At 38.9% G+C, this 19,869-nt stretch overlaps 1 protein-coding gene across 1 annotated transcript in view; it reads left to right on the forward strand.

Moving 5' to 3' along the window:
• The window catches only part of SNX31 (sorting nexin 31), a 38,854-nt gene extending 19,241 nt beyond the window's left edge, over positions 1-19,613 (forward strand). Inside the window, exons 5-14 of the mRNA XM_062568551.1 lie at positions 4,949-5,059; positions 8,399-8,489; positions 10,206-10,293; positions 11,407-11,476; positions 11,976-12,068; positions 12,734-12,937; positions 13,410-13,505; positions 14,724-14,801; positions 15,854-15,913; positions 18,610-19,613. Of these exons, the coding sequence (XP_062424535.1) occupies positions 4,949-5,059; positions 8,399-8,489; positions 10,206-10,293; positions 11,407-11,476; positions 11,976-12,068; positions 12,734-12,937; positions 13,410-13,505; positions 14,724-14,801; positions 15,854-15,913; positions 18,610-18,705 (987 nt within the window). The 3' untranslated portion in view covers positions 18,706-19,613. The remainder of the gene's footprint in view (positions 1-4,948; positions 5,060-8,398; positions 8,490-10,205; positions 10,294-11,406; positions 11,477-11,975; positions 12,069-12,733; positions 12,938-13,409; positions 13,506-14,723; positions 14,802-15,853; positions 15,914-18,609) is intronic.
• Positions 19,614-19,869: the final 256 nt, after the last annotated feature.

Raw genomic sequence — 19,869 nt, forward strand, 5'->3', positions numbered from 1 at the left:
ACAACCTGACCCATGCTCCATGCCCCTCCAAGCTATATGGCCAGTCACCACACTGGAGAAGCAGATGCCGTACCTACCTGCTATTCCAAGCCTGTATGACAAATGGCTTAGTTTTTGCAAGAGGTCATTGCCCAGATGAGACTGTTAAAGTTGTGTTGTCTCATGCCCTTTTCCATCAGGAGAAAGAGTGTGAGCTGGTACGTACTTCCCTGTCAGCGTAATTTTGATGCATAAATACCTTTGAATGTAATTTATATTCACAGCCAGTCTCTGTGTATTGTGCATCCATAGAGTAATGTGGTATATTTGGGATACAGCTGTGAGGGCAGTCAGTCATGATGCATTTATAAATAAAGTTATAAGACAGCAGAATCTGGAGTGAATCTGGAGGCTGACCCTTTTCAGTCTGTTGCTGATAAACAGCAGTCTTTGTCACATGCAGAAGGATTCAGGTGTCACTGAAAGAGTAGATAGAAAACTTCTGAATACTTGAGCAGAGTCAAGCAATGCCTGGTGACAGACAAAACAGGATTCCTCTGTGATCCTTTATCAAAGGGCTGACATGTAACACTGTTCTCTTTTCTAGGAGCAAATAGGAGGCCCAGGAGTGAACACCATGGAAAGAGTTGTGGTGTGTATGTTATTGCAAGCGTAGGTAAAGCATAGCCCAGGAACCTGCAGATATTACTGGGAATCAAAGCTGTTCCAGCCACTGGCTGCAGTGTCTCAGAACAGAGCCCAGAGCTCTGACTCTGCAACCTTGGCTTCCCTGGGCACTTGCACAGCTATTTCAGTGCTGCCCTCCGTGCACACAGCGGAGGAGTTTATGCATGTAATATATTCCCCTATACCTGCTAGCAGTAATTCACAGATGTTTGATGTGTATGTACACAGATGGTAGTCAGGCTGAGAGTCTCTGATTTCAGCATGACTCTAAAAATGTTACTTCTTACCTAGCGACCCAGCCTGGGATTCTTATTTATGAACTTCTGTTTCAAAAGTACCACTGGCCAGAAATCTGAATTTCATGTGGGAAGCCTCTGTACTTTCAAGCTTTTGTTGTGTGCTAGGGGAAGGTTTCAGGCTTAGAAAGTTCTGAGGAATTTGAATTCAAAAATGTCTATTTTTCTTTCAATGCAAAGATGCAGTTCAGTCTACTGACCTGCTGTTTTTTTTTTTTTTTCAAGAAAGCGTAACTGGGAGCATTCATTCTTGTCCTTCTCCTTTTATGGACCATGCTTCCTAGATGAGCAGCGCATCCCTTGAGACATTGCAGAAGGTTTGAATTAGTGTTGACTTCATCTACAACAAATCATTTCAGTTTCCCAATGCAAAACCAGAGAGAGAAAAAAATTCTTTTTCCCCCCATGGGGAAGATTATTATTTTTTGCAAAAAGCGTTCTTTCCATCAAAACCAAGAAGCAAGAAAAATACTGACCAGCTCTGCCTAACATCTTGTTATTCTATATTCTTATATTAATAATTGAGCCATACTTCAAACTGCTGGGGCAGGCAAGGGGAAGGAGGCAGCAGCTGTAGAGGTTTCAAAAGATTTTACTACAGGTAATGATGAAAGCATTAAGGGAAGATTCAAATAAGTAATCTGAAGGAATGCAAAAAATATCAAATTCTAATTATGTGATGTGTTCCCTGGGTTTCAGGATCAAAAATGTAGGAAATGTAGAGAGTACTACTGGGCACATATAGTTGCCAAAATACAATATTTTTAAAAAAATGTTACTGCTTCGGCTTTGAGTAGATGAGGCAATGACTATGCTGCTTCTTTCAGAACTAAAATAGCAACTTGGAAAGGAGTCTGATACTTTCCAATTCAATGCTGCAAACTTCTTTCAAAAATATTGTGTCCATTTTGGAAATGGCAGTAATTGCCATAGGCACTCTCTAAAAGGATTGTTGCTAATGCTGATAAACACTCTTCCCCTTACATTTGGATTAAACTTACTCTAGATTGTCTTATATTGTTTTAAGAACATTTATTTAGTTGTCTGTCTTCACTTAGCACCATCTCCTGCCTACGGACTGCTGTATATCTTCCTTTTGTATGCAAGCAATTTTTTTAATGTCTGAACAGTACTTAGACGACAAAAATCTAAACATAAGTATTTATAACACTGAATAAGGGTGTTTAAAAAACTCCATATGAGGAACCTTCTGTGGTAAAAGTATGTGATGAAGGGAAGGGTAGGGAGAATCCCTAAACTCAACAGTATAAGACAATTTTTTTGTGTGCGCGCGCTATGCCATAGCCATATTAAGAAAATATTTATCATCAGAAGTAAGAGATAAGAAAGCAGGGAATTTGTCCTCAAGACCATGAAATGAAGCTTTGCATATTTGTTGGTTAGAATCAAATGAAATTAAAGCAGTTTTTATGTGGAGACTGTGGAAACCACTAGCCAAAGTAGTAAACAGAGTGGTACGTAATACGGTTATTCTAACTGGGATTGAGTTTTATTTTCTGATACGTCCTTTCTTGTAGATCTTCAAATTAATCTGCCCACTAATGCGTTATGTGGTGTCCTGGCAGAGCTCAAAACCAGCTTGGAAGTAGCTGAAAGTTTGACTTATGCTTTTTCTTGTGAATTGTGGAGCAGTGATGTGGCAAAAAGGCAGGATGCAGGGAGGAGTGACTGCCTCTCTCCAAGGGGCAGAAGGGTAAGGAGACACGAAGTGATATGGGCACTCTTGTGCCCATGGCTCGGCACTACAGGCCTGTACTGAGCCCAAGAGAGCTGCAGGAGCAGTGGCAAGGATCTTGCAGAAATAGATGTCCTCTGTGTCCTTTGCCTGGGGAACGCTCAGAAGCGGGGTGAGAATAGCCTCAGACAGTTGTTGAGAGCATGTGGGTCACACTGCAGGTCTCTGCTCTACCTGGCTCCAAACAGGATTAAATTGCTCCTCTGCAACATGCCCTGAAGGAAAGAGGTTGACACTATCACACCAGCATTATTGTGTGTTGACCTGTGCTCTTAACTGAGAGCTAATAATGAGTTGCATGTCTCTTTAATGTTCACATCACAAGCTTGTGTTTCACATTTTTATCACATGCAAAATGACGTTTCATGTGAAATACATGCACCAAAGGCACCTGAGGAAGTGTCTGCTCCTTTCCATTTGAGGAAAGGAGTAGATCGTCAGTTAAGCACAGGGGATGACTCCTGATATAAGAGATGTTTGTATCCCCACAGAAGCAAAGCAGCGCTTATTTTAATTAAGAGTAATGACCAGACATATCTCCTGGATAAGAAGAAAATTAAGTTCTAGGATAAAGATTAAATCCGTGTGGATCGTCAGAAGGACTTCAGACAAGACATTGGCTAATGTAATCCACAGAAGAGATTCTCTCTAATCCCTGCGACCAGATGTGTAGACATGTAGCTAGGTGAAATACTGGGTGTCAGGAAAATCTGCAAAAAGTCTCTTTAAATAAGAAAGGCTGCAGTGTAAGCATTTTTTTTCTTAACCTGAAGAGTTCTTTTTTCCCCTCAAATGTCTTTCTGCAAACTTTTGTCAATATGTTCTTAATGTTCATGTATTATAGGAAAAAAATAATTTTATTTGCATCTGCTCTTTTCTTGAAATCAGTCTTAACTAAGCCAGGTTACCTGGATAATAAGGTTTTTCTGACCCAAAAGTGTGATGAGTCTATGAATTGAGTTAGTTCACTGGTGTTGTACATCCTGACATGTTCTCAGGACACCCGAAGGAGCTAATGGAGCATGCAGCATAAATGCCAGCCCCCCTGCTGGCATTGCAGCAGTCAGGAGAGGTGGCAGAGGCCTCCAGCTACCCAGGCATCCAAAGACCCTGCAGCAAGATACCAAGAATACTTGTGAAACCTAAGGGCTCCTAGGGGGTTTTCCATATTCTCCAAAAGGCCAACAAAGGTAGATTAAAAAAAAAAAAAAATTAATGTTGCATGCAGCATGTGAGATTACAGTTATTTCCCTCCACTTTGATTCTCAAGGGGAATACCTCTCCTTAGTTAATAAAAATGTTAGAAGGTCCATTGCCATCCTGATATGGGGCAGTCATCAGGAAGAGTTTTTCACCATCTCATCCAGATGTGTCCCTAAAGGAATTCAAAAACTAGTATCCCTCCTCTAGCAACAAGTGGGTTGGCTTCTCATGCACAGCAAGACATGGGGCTCTCTGAGTTTGAGCTAAGGAAAATCTTTTATGGAAACATTCACCTGGGTTGATATAAACTCAGCAGAGAACACCCCATTGCTGTGTGCTACTTCACTGTTAGAACTGTGTGCCTTACTTCTAGTCTGTGTCTGTCGTGAGCTTACATGGCTGGATCTGGTTCTGTATTTTTGTTTTCTAGACTGCGAATCCCCCCTTTATTATGCACAGATAATAAATAAAGTTCGCTGGGTCTTTTATTGTGAGGCTTGTTTTCTCATGACCTAAATTGGGTTTCTTTGCTGAACTTCCTCTCATTTTGCAGTATTTTTCTTGAAGCTCGGGTGCTAGCACTGGATGATATTCCAGTAGCAGTTGTTCTGCTGTAAGTATTAAAATAACACAGCCTCATTGTTCTGTCTTGAGACTGCTCTATTTATACATACAGAGATGCTTTTTTCTTTTTGGCAAGATTGTGGCTTTGAATATTCACATTCAGCTGTTTATCCACCCACCACTTCTTGGAGTTACTGCTTCCTAGCATAGTAACTGTGTTGTTCCTGCACATACTTAAACTAGGTAGCTCATGCTCAGCTTAAAATCTGAGTGATTCTCCTCTAAGTCTGCAGTATCTTCACAGTTGCTGTCCTGTATGTTGTTTTTGTCATGTGCAAGCTTTAACTGTAGTGGCTTTTGACTGTTTATTTTAGTGGGATAAATAGGGAAATGGAGCATCAGCACCTTCAGAAGAACTCCAGTAATATGGGAAGCAATAAAAGCTTTCTTTTTCTACCTACAGGATACGTTTAAGATCGAAACCCAGAGAGCTTCTTTGGATGTTTACCTTGCTGATGGCAGCAATATTACACTTGATATCCAGACCTCAGACACTGCAGAAAGAATATTAGAGGTAATGGTTCTAAACAGGACTTTGTTTTAAATTTCGCATTTGCAAGAAGTGGGCAAAAATTGAGATTGTTTCAGTAAAGAAAGGGCAAAACTGTATTTGAAGTAAACACAAGAATATCTTCTCTGTTTCTTGAGAGTTTTGGGGGGCATTGAGAGGATTGCTGATTTTGCAGATGAATTTCTTTGTTTTTATGTTTGTAATTTTCTCTCTTCCTAATGTCATGCACTCTGAACTCCTATGGCTTTTTGGCTATCCAGTTCAGGTTTCCTTTGTTTATGATAGAAAATACATATTTTTCCTTTTGGGGACACATCCTCAAAATAAAACCCCTTTGTTTTAGTGAAATTGCTTGAATACTGTAGCCAAAAATGTTAACCTAGTCTTGGCTTAATGAACCGATGCGCTATTGTTAAAACTCATTGTGTGGCTGATATATCTTGTTTTTCTGCATGCTCCTCCTTTACGTGTTTTGTGTGCCCTGATGCTTACTGTGAAGTCGTGGGAATTTCTTTGTAATACCAGCACAATTTGAGCAGTGTGGCTCTGGAATGTCTGTGACTGCTGTTGTAATACATATACTAAACAATTAGTAGCTAAATTCTGAAAGCACTAGCAAGCAAATGTAATTTACACAACTGGCTATCTTGTGTTTGAAACTTCCAGCTGATTCTTTCCCCATCCCTGGGAAAGAGAAGCAGAGGGGAGTGGGTGTGCGTGTGTACACAGCAAGGCTAAAGCCACTTTCTTGGTTATTCCTCTTTCCTAATTTTAACAGCAGTAACAAGAAAAGCACACATCTTTCAGACTGGTACTTGTCATCTTCATAAGAATCTGAAATTTCTGCTCACCATTCAGAAATCTGTGTAATATATTTGTGTTGTACCTTTACAGTCTAAATTTGGAGATAGTTCTCAGCTGGCTGTAGGTACAAGCAAGCTGAAAGAATACTCATTTTCCTCCATCAAGCTGTGTGTTAGTCCGTCCACAGACTTCACACTGTGTGTCACAGTTACCATGGCTTGGATAACGTAGGGTAACCTGCTGCTCAGTGAAGGCAGCTGTTTGTCTGCCGTGGAGTTTGCACACCTGAGGCAATGCCAGGACCAGTTTTTCCAGGGGAAGGTAAGTCTCAGAGCTCGCTTTAGACCCTGCAACAAGATACTTACGGAGGCTGACAGCTGGGTGCAATAGGTTGAAGGAGAAAAGGGCTTGGGGGTGGCAGGGAAGTAGGAATTCTGATTTGGGGAGAGAGAGGCAAGTGCTTCCAAGGCAGAAGTAAGGAGATGTTTTAGACAGGAGATTTGCCTCGGACTCCTGAGGAAGGGAAGGATTTGCTAATATACTTTGAAAGGACATTAATAATTTGGGCCCTACTTCTTATTTTCCCTTAGGATGTACATTGTCTAAGACCAGCATTGGTTCTTATAGTCTTAGTTCTGTGGTGGGTCAAGGTCATCTCCAAGCCAGAGACTGGCATTTTGTGTTACTTTGTTTGTAACATTCATAGATTTTTAAAGTTTACAAGCACTTCAAAGAAATTACTACAGATTTGAAATACTGCAGACACTATTTCTTCTCTAATAGTCTTAAAGATGAGCTAGGACTTCCAGGTTTAGTTTTCCACACTGCAAGTATGCTGCTTTATTTGCTATTCTTTTGCAGTGCGGGTAGACTTTTAGACTGTCATTTCCTAACATCCTGACTTTCAGGCCAATGTATAACAGGCTTTTCTTTGATCCAACAAATAAAATAAGTCAAAATCTTACTGAATCTGATTTACGTGCTTGACATTCCTGGGAAATGCCATCTGGTGTACTTAGTATTATGCTACTAACATTTTAGTACCTATAACATTTTGAAACTTGGCTAATTAGAAAGTAATTTGCAGGGATTTTTTAGCACAGAGGCATACAGAAAGGAAGATGGTGATGTTAATTTCATTTTTCGTCTTTGTGTTTGGATTTCTAAAACTTTCTTCACTTTATACCTGGTGTCTGAGCTGACTGTGAGGCAAGTGATTTTTGTGCTCTGTTGCCCTCTCAGATGACAGTCCTGATATTAACAAATATGAGGAAAACTTCAAAGATGTGCTTATTTTAACTTAGTTCTTCTCAAACTATACTTAGCTAGTTGTCTACATTTTCCATGCAAAAAAAAAAAAAAAGCGGGGGGGAACTCGTCTCCCTTTGAACTTAGTTGTGTGGTCTGTGAAGACAAGTGAGTTTACAATGCTTTCACTATGATACTGGGCTGGAAATGTTTTTAGTGTTGGCAACTTATAGAAGGAGACCGAAAACCAGTACTTCCATTTCATGTTCGGAGAAAGGAAAGGCCATCTTCTGCAACCAAAGTGTGATTCTTCTATCAAGTTGTGCAGCCTGCCAGATGAATTGTGACAGGGGTGTTTTCAGGGATGGAAATTTTTCTATGGTTGCCAGACAGATTTCCTGAGCCAGCTCAGTAATTTATGATCACTGCAGAATTTGAGAATGCTCTGATGCCACTGTGCTCTTTTAGGCTGTGGCTGCTTTAACTTACACTCTGATTTTCAAGACTGGAAACAGAGTAAGACAGTTGCTGCAATCTGATCCAGCTGTTCCATGTTCACCTCTGCCTGTTTTCTCTGTCCCCGTTATCCTGTTATGCAGCTGGTCCTGTGGATCACTTCTGCATTTTCTGTTGATGCTATTTTTACCCTCTTTCAAAAAAGATGTAATTGGGCCATAGGAAGCTTTAAAGGGAAAAGAAAAAAAAAAGTTCAGATGTCAAGCTGGGTAAGATTTTCTTTCTTATGCACTGGCAATAATGAAAACTCAATAGAGCTTAAATAGGCTCTTGATAGAAGCCTTCGCACAGTATAGAAGAACTCAACAAGCAAGACTGGAGCTTTCACTAAAGGGGTAGGCCTCACACATTCTTGAAGTGTAAAGATTCTTTCAGCTTGGAAGGTGGACAAATATTTATTTTTACAGGATTTGTTTTGTGCTAGTAAGCAATGTTATTAGCTAAGGGCAGACGTGCTTACTGTACAACAGGGTTTGAAGATTCAGTAAGATTGGGAGGTTACATGTCAGATGCCTTGCACTGTAGTATATTTAAATTCATGGCAGAGTAGAAAACATTTTCTATTTTATTAAATGTTTATGTTCCTTTGTGACTTATTAAATTCCTCACAAATGCAAATGCTGCAATATGGGAACGGTTATATTTGTTTTTAAATGGGCAATTAAGTAGGGCATAAGGGAATGGTGTAAAAACAATTAAGTCGCATTAATAGGTATTGAACGTGCCTCTTCCTTATTCATGCTAATGGATAGCTGACTTTCTCTGTTTTTAAAGGTTGCATCATACAAGATGGGGCTATCAAGAGAACTAATAGGATATTTTACCCTATTTTTTATTCAAGATCACAGTGATGGAGCTCTCTCTGGTAAGCTGTACAGAGTGCTTAATTTAGCCCTCCCTTGGATTTTTGTAGGCCATGGTGATTGAATCTGGGATCTATGAACAGAGCTTGCATGAACCTGCTTAGGCTAAAAGACCCATTCTGTCAGATTAAACCCCCTCACATCATTCCCCTGTGTGGCTCAGCTGCTCCTTGCTGGGGAGAAGTGGTGGTGGGAGCACGGTTTGACAACAGATTGGTATGGTGCAGGGGTGAGACTTTCACGGGAGGATATAATGTGTCTCTGTTTACAAAATACATAGCAACTTTTCCATATGGGAACTGTAGGGTGGATCTTCTGTATAGGCATTTAATCAGATGGAAGAGGAAAAAAAAAGGCCTGTTTTTAATTCTACAGATCTCATACTGAGTTTAACAATGGGGCAGGAAACTCTTTTGTTAAGTTTATAAAAAATGTTTGTGGCTTGCTTTCCTTTATGTCCTGACATGTTTCCTTTCTTGAGTGATAGAAACTTAGAAGTTTAACCACAATGATGGCACCAAGCAAGCTGTAAATCCAGAGTGTGGGTTTCTTTAGAGTCATTAAATGTAAGGAGGCTTTTTTGCCCTCACTGGTTTACCTATGTTCTGTTTTCTGTATGGACAAATGTGTGGATGAGGCTAGAGCTTGGCCTGGGATTAGGATAGGCTGGGGCCAGATCTCTCTCCTGCAGGGAAGTGAATACCAGTTTAGCCATTGATTTGAGTGAAACTGGGCATCGTAGCTTCTCCATGTGACCTTGACAAGTCATTTAGCTTTTTTCAGTCTCCTTATTGGCATAAAGATGCTAATGGTCATCTTCTGAACTTTTTCAATATGAAGAGGTACTGAAAGTCCACTAATAAACTCTGACTTTCTCAGCAGGGTAGAAACCTTACTATTTTTGCTTATTTTATTTATAATTTCTCCCTCCCTCTCTCTGGCTGTGAAAGGTACTGCTGAGTCCACAGCCTCCCTGGCTGTTACTATGTCACAGGTGTCTTTGGATGCAACATTTTATATGGCATTTTATGACAGTCATAGAAAAATTTCTCTTTGCCTTGTATTGAAAATTTATTTTATTTTCCTGTATATCCAATTATATTGAAATCTATTACATTCCTGTGTATCTTGATACTCCTCACAAACACATCAAGTCAAAATGTAACCCACAGTCCACTGCCAAAAAATATTGAAGTGCTCACGTGCTTAAAATAAAGCACATGATAGTGTTCTGCTGAATTGGGGTTTTGGCTCAGAAATAAATACTTACAGGGTTAGGCCTTTAGACATATATTTTTTTTAAAAGTTACCTCTGAAGTAGCATGCTTTTAATTCTACATATTACTTACAGTGTTCTTGTGTAGTGTTTTGTTCAAGAAAGGTACTGATCTTGGAATTTTGTGGCCACAATTCTTTTGAAGGCAGAAACATCCATCTTGTTAAGCTGTGTTTTGAGAGAAGGATATTCTATAAGAGCATTCTCTAAGGAGGTAGAGAAATTATGTAAGTAAAAGAGCTACTGAAATTTAAACTTTCAGAGAAGTGAGGAAGATAACCTGTCACCTTGCTTTACTCAGGAATTCATTTTTGTGAAGTTGTTTTTTCTCTCCAAAAGCACACTGCTAATCAGCACTTTAATCCATCACCAACTGAAATAAAATACTAGCTGGCCTATTTCACTAGATTTCACCAAATATTTCATTTTCTTCTTTTCCCAGTGGTGAAAAAAGTGGCAGAATTTGAACTTCCTTATGTGAGTCTTCAGAGCATGAAGCAGTTGCACTGTAAGCTTGGAATCAGGAAGTGGTGAGCAAGACGCTTAAAAGGGACTAGTAAGATGCATAACAACTGCTATAAACTATGTCAGGGAAAGAAGTCCCTTGAATAACTTGGATACAAAGCCTTCAGCCTTAGTAACTTGACTGTTGTTCTTTGAGGCCAATTTGTTTTTGGAATTGACTGATTTCTGTGGCCCTGCATATTAATTTTATCATTGTACTATTTCTGAAGTGCTCTTCACTGCATTCGGCTCTTTAGTCTCTCTCTCTTTTGGAATCTCTAGAGAGAGGTGTTTTTGTGGGTGCTTGACTTTAACTTTTGTATCTGTGTAATGTCGTGGCCACAAATGGGAATGTAGCATTTTTACTGTATTTTAAAATTTATAAAAGCAAATTTGGGGTTCTGAGTTACAAGACGCAGCTCAGTTTAGATCAAAAGTAATCCATCTCTATCCAAAGTTCTCATTTCTATATATTAATACATAAAAAGCTTGAGGCTGTAGCCTGGGCGTTTCTTCTGGTGAGTGAGCAGGCTTAAAGAGCAAAGCTTTGTTCCCCTTTCATTTGTCCCATCTCTGGCTCCTCTTTATTTGTGTTGATAGAACTCTGTGGGTAGACATGAGGCCCCCAGGTCAGTTCGCCTAGGCTAAAAACTTGCTGGCTGTTTTTTTTGTTTTTGTTTTTTCCTGGCCTATTGTGGTCTACATTAGTCCCACAGTCTTGCTGATTGTGCAGTGAACAGTTGTGCTGTTGGTAGTAGAGTTAGCTGGCTCAAGGCTAGGTCTTGTACATCAGCACCACATTGTGGCAGTAGGTGACCTGATAGGCCTTCTGTGTAGATAAGACCTGAATTGTTTGGGCAAAGAAGGAAAAAACAGAGAAATGTTACAGTTTTAAATTGTAATTGTTGGGTACCAACAACTTTAACCAAAGTGAAAGTGAAGAGGTTAATATAACTTCAGTTTATGTCTGTACTGCTACAATGTGCACACTATATTGCACACTTCAAGGGTAAAACTGTTTATCTAGTAAGTAAGCAGATATTTCTGAGTGATATGATCCCATCATATTTGGCTGATGTGTCAAAGGGCTATATTTAGAATTACATCTTCATATGTTAGTACCTTTTTCTCCCTGGTAGGTATATGGATCCTTCTCTTGATGCATTGCTGATGGATTGTAGAGCTTCAATGAATTTGTTATATATGCAGGTAAAACTGAAAGATCTTCAGAATTTTAAAAGTTAACTTTCCCATGTTAATTTCTTATTTTATACAAGTTCTTGAAATGTTTGGGGTAGATTACATTAGTATTAAACATGGTCATAAATGGGTTCTTTTTAACACTGCCTTGTTGCACTTCTCAAAATGACGGGTATAGCTACTGTTGAACATTTGTGGGAGGGCAAACTCATCTATTAGAGATACTAACTCTTCTTTGTTTTGTGCATGGGAATCGCACAAAAGGAGTGATTTAGACATCTGTCCATTATATTTTCATCTCTCTGTAGGTATTCATCAATGATGACAGCATTTGAATTCTAAACTAGGTGTGCTGGGTTGTACTAGCTTTGGAAACTTAATTCAGGAGGAAGGAGCAAAGTAGAATGAACCTGTCCCAAAACCCAAGGCCAGTCTTGTTGATGGTGTGTGAAAAAGCAAATAAATTTTTACTGACTTTTTTTTTTCTATTTTAAAAACTTCATTTAAGGCAATCCAGGAAATAGAGAGGAATTGGATTAAACCAACAGAGAGGGAAATACAGGAGCTTGAATTTCTACAAAAGACTGCAAACAAAGTGAAGGTAAAATAGAATTTTAAAACAATACAAGCAGATTGAGGAGTTAATTTTGAAGCAATGGTACTTGAGGTTGTTACTGTTTAAAAATACAGCTTGGTTCTGCAGACTGGAGTGGGCTAGAAATCTAGGTCTCCCACCTCCTGGGCAGATGCTAACTATTGTGTTACCAGGTAGCAGAGATAGGAGCCTCCTCTTCTAGCATTTTGAAACATCACACAGAATGACTTGGATACCTAAGGACGGCAGGAAGTTTGTCTGCAAATCCCAGTATTCACTATTTGCCAAGATCAGACATCAAGGTTTCACATTCAGTTTAGGAAATGAGATGGGAATTCAGGCTGCTGAGACTTCTGTCCTCAGTATCTTCTGCAGATTAGTTTTGTCTTTCCCTCTTCATGGCTCATGTGTCTGTCAGAAGATCCAGTTTGCCATGTCTATTGCAAAAAAAAAAAAAAAAAAAAAAAAACAAACAAGAGAAACAGGTTTCTAAACTGGGACTGGGAGCTTTATTCCCTGAGTTGAGCACTAACATTTTGCAGTGGATTTCTGTTCTCCCATAAGAAAGTGGAATAGGAATCTGAAAGACTTACTTTATAACCCGTTTTTCCATTCACTAGCCCTCACTTGTCTTTAGTGTAAATCATTTTAGTTCTGTCTTTCTGATGCAGTTCCTGGAGCTGGTTCGAGAAATGCAGTTCTATGGATACATACGACTTGATCCTTGCATTTGCGACTACCCAGAAGTAGGTTGCTCAGCTGATATCTATGTGGGCAATAATGAAATTAACTGCTGCATAAAATTGCCTACTAAACAAACCAAAGAGGTCAGCTTTAAGATCAACAGGTTGAGACGTTGGCAAGTCACTTTTCTTGTAAGTATTTCACTGACTCTGTATCTGATTTTTTTTTTTCTGTATGAAAACTGAGGTTGTCAGGCAGTGGCAGATTTTGAGTGTGTGTGGGGTGTGTTTCTCTTAAATACCTCCTATCTATTATTCCCCAGCCCCCCAGTCCTATCTTGAAACAAATTCCTGCAGCCATATTCTGCTGTGCTCCCTTTCCTGACATTTTGTGTCTATCATTACCTGTTCCTCTCTCCTGGTGTTAAAGGTGGAATTGGCAGAGCATTTTGTGGGGAAGAACTGCTTTAGCCAGTTTTATCTTGCAAAGATTCCCCCTTCCTCACTGCTGCTTGCTCCCCTTCAGTAGTAGTACTCTGATACAGATTTTTCTCTATTTTTATTTATATACTGTATAAAATGAACCTGACTGACTAATTCAGGTTTAAGGCTGAACACCTTGATGCTGTTCACAGCTGTTTCCTCGGTTCCTTTTGTTTTTCAGGGTCCGGAAAAGGATGGTGAAGAAGAGACCCTGGAACTCAGATTTGAGTACAGAGATTCAGATAAATGGCAGTGGATAATTTTTTACACAAAACAGGTTCGTTCTCAATCACATTAGAAAGGGATCAGTGTGTAATATATGATCTTATAGCCACAGGGATTGGAATTTGTTCATCAAAAGTGATCAGTCCATCTCTTGTATCAGTGTAGATGCCATGTGTACAGCAGGTCAGCCTAGAGATATGGGAAAGGCATTTAAGTTTCTGGGACAGGTTTCCCCCTTCCCACCCGCTCCCCCATGCTGGCAAAAGAAATGCTTAGTATTCAGCAGCAAACTTGGCATAGTGCACGGAGGTGCCACTCACTTACTGGGCTCAGTGAGTATCCCAAATCATTAATCTGTCAAACTTGCCTTAGGTCAAAGGCTTTTATCTTCCCCAAGAAAGCCTATTGTTCAAATATATGCCATATAAACACAAGTTAATGGAGGATGCAAGTATGTGCCTTGATAACAAGTATTCTCTTTGCACATAAATAGTACTTAAATAGGGTTTTATAGGGTGCCATTCCTCCCTTTGTTTTCTAGCAGCTCTTTAAAGAGCTAAAGGTGTCCAAGAATTAAAGTCAGCCATCTGTGGTTATGCTGCCTAGCAAATAATCTAGGCTCTGCCATATCTAAGGGAGCTCCAGCCTCCATTTAGGTACTGAGCCTCTTTTTTTTTTTTTTTTTTTTTTTTTTTTTTTTTTTTTTTTTTAAGAAAAAAAGTCCTCAAATTGCTTTTTTTCTCTGTCCCACAGACAGAGACAGGATTTTCCGAGTAAAATCAAAATGCTTATTTTTTCACACATGACTTCTGAATTCCAAGGTGATGATGCAGTTCATAACTCTGTAGTAAGTGTTAGTTTCCTGCCACACTTAAGTTTTGTGAAAACATGAGTCACCACATTCAATACCATCAGTGAAAGCAGGAAGCTTTCTAGTTTCTGTGCTGTTGGGAAGGCAGAAAACTAAAATTACTTCAGCATTAATTCTCCTATGAAATCTATTAGAGTTGTGCTAGATGTAGACCAGTGTCCCACTTTCCTCAGAGGTGCGAGGAGGAGACAAAGGCTGGAATTGTGCTGCTGTGTAAAAGAAGCAAGGGTTTGATCTAGTTTAGAGGGACTGTAAGCACTTTAAGTGCAGAGTAAAATTAACTGATTTGGGAAAGTAATAGCTCAGTAGTTAGGGACTGTAACTTTCAGGTGGGGGAGGAATGGAAAAGTTCAGAGTATTGGTTAATAGAAGAAATTGGAATGTTGGGATCCCTTTTAGGCCTTTCTGCTGAGTAGCTGCTTGAAAAAAATGATTTCAGAACAGATGATGAAGGCAAGCAAAGAAGACCAAGAAATGGTGAGCATGTGTGCATTTAGGTGCCTAAATAGCTGTTTAAAGGAAACAAAACTATTTTTTTTTCTTTTTTCAAATGTGCTTGGAAAAGTCCTATTGATGGAAAAGGTCTTGCATGTTCCAACACTTCAGTACAGAATTACTTGACTAGGAAGTATCTTTGCTCAATTTTATTGGAAACAGTATTTATTCTGAATGTTAGAGATGGCTTGTCATCATTATTTTAGTAATGTTCTCCATTCTCCCTCTTGGACTTTAATTCTTGCTGTATATGATAAAAGACACTTAAGGAATAATTTTTATGTTCTGCTGTAGCCTGTTGCCTGTTTGTATCCATATCTGTCTGTCTTTTTCTTTTTTTTTCCACTTCACTTGCTTGCCCCATCTGCTGCAGTGTTAGACAAGTTTGAGATCTGTGACATTCCTACTGTGATACTTTCTTGTTTTAAATAGAAGAGTTAGTAAAAATATGATTTGTAGCTAAAACACTTATGTTATCTTTTGTGTTTAAGAATGAGTATATATTTAGGTATTTGTTATTTTAAAAAAAAAAAAAAGAAACAACTATTATTAATGTACCTGTAACATCTAAAGACTTTGAATGGCTGTTACGTCAAAACCTCCTAAAAGGGAGGAGAGAGGGAAGTGACGGGTTTGCTTCTGGACCCATGCTCATTACAGTGAGCAGGGAGGCAATGAACATCTAATTTCATAGCTTTAAACTATAAGCAGTTAAAAATAGTTACATGGAAACAAACTGATTTGAATTTTGGAAAGATTCGATGCCCCCTAAGTTTTATTTGTAATGGAAGTACAGTAAACCTTTAATTGTGAAGATTATTCAGGATTTAATTAATCAGCTGTTGATACTGCTGGGGTAACTTTGACTATGATCAGCCTTGTTTTAAAAAAAGGGGGGGGCAAATATGCCAGTTCATTTCCTAAGCTGTTTATAGTGGGTTTCATTGAACACCAGTTCATTTGCCCAACACATTTTGTTCCAATACTTGTGTGTGTGTCAAGCTTATTCTAAGTTAAATCTTTCAATCTATTAGGAAATCAAGATGCCTGAATCCACAAAAATTAGTAAGAAACCAAGCATCCAACAGAAACAGGTTAGTAAGTGAGAAAAGCTCTCTAAAATGTGAATATGTGGTGTTTGCTTATTAGTGCTGTTTAGCTCAATCTCTGTTTTTTTCAAATAGAGAGACTCCTAATAAATTTAGTGGAAATCTCTTTGAGTAGGAAATGGAGCTAAAGTTGAATTCTGAGAGGAGAAAGAGAGCAAGAAACATGTCAGAATAAAAGTATTATTTTGCTTTGTGTTTAGTGATAGTCTGCTTTAATTTTTAAAAACATATCTGAATTAAATTCTCAACGAAGTTCACAGAAAGCCAAAAGGTGTGCATAGATCATGTGTCTGTAATATCCACGTGCAGCTGTTCCTACGGTTTACAGACTTGTGCTTGGATTCATGCTGGGATTGTTTGTGTTCATCTTTACTTTTATTTGGGAGTCATCCATTTGGGAAATTGATCATGTTACATACCTGCACATATACACTCCTATCATGTAACAGTTAATTTCAAGTTGCAATGACTGTAATCAACATTCATAGCTAATGCTTCCTGAATAGTCTAATGTTAAAAATGTTAATTTTCTAAGTCATTTGTTCAATGTGAGGTAATAAATCAGTGGAAAGGAAATAATATAAAACAAAATAAATTATTTTGTCAGAGTGTATGATTGGCCAAAGGGAGCCATTTTTAAAAGAAAACCTAAAATCTAATTTGAAATCAGGAAAAAAAAAAGATATTGATACAGTTTTAAAAGGAAATTAAACAGCACAAAATCAATCACTATTCTTTCACAAGCAGATAGACTAGCTTGTGTGGCACATTTTCTTGCTGCTTTCTTTGAGGTGCTCTGTACTCACCACTCTTGGAGACTAGATTCTAGGTTCTTCAGTATTTGCAAATAATCTGCAAATGATAATAAAGGAGATGGCATTTTCGGAATAATTTGTTGTGCCTGTGAAGACTGAGTAAGGATGTGGTTCACTGGCACACAACTTCAGATGCTGGAGCTGAAGTAATGACTAAGTTGTATGGCATTCTGGGTTTGAGGCAATTCTGATTTAAATATACTTTAAAATACTTGGTTAGAAGCAAGATGTACTCTGAATGCTCCCTCTGAATTTTTGTGAGGAGAGAGGCTTCGGATAGGAAAAATATACAACCCCTCAGCTAGTCAGCTGTGTCTTCCTGGAGCGATGTCCAGCTGTTGAGATCAAACTCAGTGAAAGAAAATTAGAGCTGGTAACTAGAACATAGTTGTTTATTTTAAAAAAGTCAAGCTATGCTGCTGCTGCTGTAAATGGTGCTAGTATGGCATACTATGCCTCCTACTGTGCAGCAAGTTCAGCAGTGGTTTAGGTCGTCTTGCACAAAGCTGTTACTAGACAATCAATAAAGTCTTCAACCATACTTAATAGAACTTCTGAACTTTCTGTGATCACAATATCCAGTTTAAGACTTACCTTTCCTCCTCCTCTTTGTCTCTTTGCAAGAGGCTTGAAAAAAATGATGCGTTAAAAGTGTGCCTTTGCATGTTCTCATTTGAAAAAGGCTTCAGCTGGGTCATTATAATTTGGCCATTACTATCCTCAGGATAGTAATTTCATTTGGCCTGAGCTGGCTGAAAGTTTATCTGACTGCTTTCCAAAGATTCTGAAAACTTCTGCCAGATATTTTCTGCTGACTCATGAGAAGAAAAATTTAATCTTGGTTTTGTGATTCTGTACTTGCATCTTGTGTTACTACTAGATCAGCATGACAGCATGTAAATTCTTGTTTGAATAGATAATTCAGTGCAGCAGTAAGATTTAGTAGGAAAATCAAGAACAATCTGTGAACTGAGATAAAAATTACTTAACTAGTATGCAGTCCATGCAGACAGTAAGGCTATGCTATGGAATATGCCTGCATCTAGGCAATTATACTGTTTGAATTCTTTAGAAATATTGAGAAGAGGCATAAAGTAACTAATATTAGGAACCAGGCATTAGGAAACTGGACCAAATTTTGCCTAGCCTCTCTCTCTGTTAAAGTTATTGCAGCATGACTGCCACAGTGTTACAATAGACCCTTTTAGTAGAGTGCTTTAGGACATTTATTTTAGATATATCTCAGGATATCATTCTGTAAGAGGCAGAATAAAAATTTGTGCCAAAAGTCTCCTAGTACAACAGTCCTGCTGCAGATACATGCATTCTGAGGGTCTGGTTAGCTGGCTTACACCTTAAAAACCTGGGTTACCTGGGGTTGTTGGGATGTTTCACATAGTACACAGTAGCTTTTAGAAAGAACATTTAGTTCAGTGACAGCTTTTGGAGGAGGACAGAACATGATGCATCTATTTAAAATGACTGTATAAACTATTAATTTATGTAGGTGTCACTTACGCAGGTATACTTAACCACATCCATCTTTAACCATGTCCATCTAATTCAGAAGGCCTGGTACATAGTTAAAGTACCTGTACATGTGTGCTTGTGGCCAGTGTAAAGCCACAGAACACTATTAGCATGTTTAGAACTGCCTTTCAATCTGCACCACACTTAGTACATTGCAATAAACCTCTAAGAACAGGAGCAACTGTCTACTCTAGCAACAAATTCTGTCCTTTCCCAAATGCTAACATAAAAAGATCACCCACTGCCCCTGAACCACTATTATGTCAAATTTTCTAGCTTATATTTATATTTAATTATTGAAATGTGTATACTCTCTTGTTTCTTGTTTCTCTGCAGGTAGTTCATTCCAGTTTTATAGCAAGGAGAAGATTTTTGATTCAGCCAGATGAAGAGGATTATGTCTTTGAGAAAATAAGAGAGGAGGACCTGTGACAGTCTCATTTAGATATTGTCTTTTGAGATTAATTGTCTGAAAATCAAACTCTTTGAAATCTTGAATTATAAGAAAAGTATCTTCAGCATAATTCCGTGCCTTTGAAATGGTCTTTATTTATGGAATATATAACTGCAGTGAACAATCATTTGAGTTAAAATGTGCTATGAACCGGGAGACAGCCATCCTGTCTACATGTGGGCTTTTTCACAATGAAAGTATTGGGACAGAAAAGGAGGGTGTTAACTAGAAAAAAGTTTTAAGATATTAGAGGGAAAAAGTACTTTGCTTTAATGTATCAGTATATACTGCTTCTGTGAGTATTCATGTAATTAATGTGTTGGCTGAGTAGGCTATTGCTCTCCTTTGCTGGGACCCATCATTCCTTTTCTTAAGCAGAACAGACTATTGCAGTGCTCTTACTGTGCTTTGAGGTACCATCAGTGCTGATATTCAGGGGAAGCTAGACCCAACATTAACCATGTCACTAAGCTGTTTGCTAACTTGAGGAGACTGAAGTGCCTAAACCACAGTAGTCCGTATCGGGCTTCAATTCTTTGATTCTTCTTACCGTGCTTGCTTTGAAATGCAGAATCAGAGGAGAGAACAGGGAAGGGAAGTGAGAATCAAAAATTGCCAAATTCTGTTATGTTGGGGAAAATCAAGTAACTTCAGCTCTGGTTTGCTGACAGTTTTCCGCTTGCACTTATACATCAAAACATGGGGAGGAAACAACATCTCGCTATACATAGAGGAATTGCACTCTTGCCTGATTTTTTTTTTTAAGCTCGCTATTGTGCTGTAAATTGGGGAAGCTTTCCTTCCAGCACAAACGTGTGCTACCCATCAGAGAAGCACAGCTTTGATAACTAAAGGAAATCCTGAAGAAAGTTAACAAAAGAATAAACTGTTAGAACTTTAGAAAGTTATTTTTATTTTTTCCTATAAACCAAGAAACCTGCTGTCTGGTCAGTAAGACAGATCTTTACGCTAACCCTTTTAGCCCTGCTCCTACAGCTGCTGTCTGCCTCCGGGCTAGTCATGCAGGGACTGTCCCTGCTTGCCCCAGCCCAAAGGCCGGGCCTGCGCTTCCTTGGGCTGCCTGCCCGGGATGCTGACAGGGACCCGCAGGGGTGCGTCGCCCCGCCCGGAGCCCCGCTGCA

This window comes from Rhea pennata, chromosome 2 (assembly GCF_028389875.1).
Source record: "Rhea pennata isolate bPtePen1 chromosome 2, bPtePen1.pri, whole genome shotgun sequence".
NCBI classification, from domain to species: Eukaryota; Metazoa; Chordata; class Aves; order Rheiformes; family Rheidae; genus Rhea; species Rhea pennata.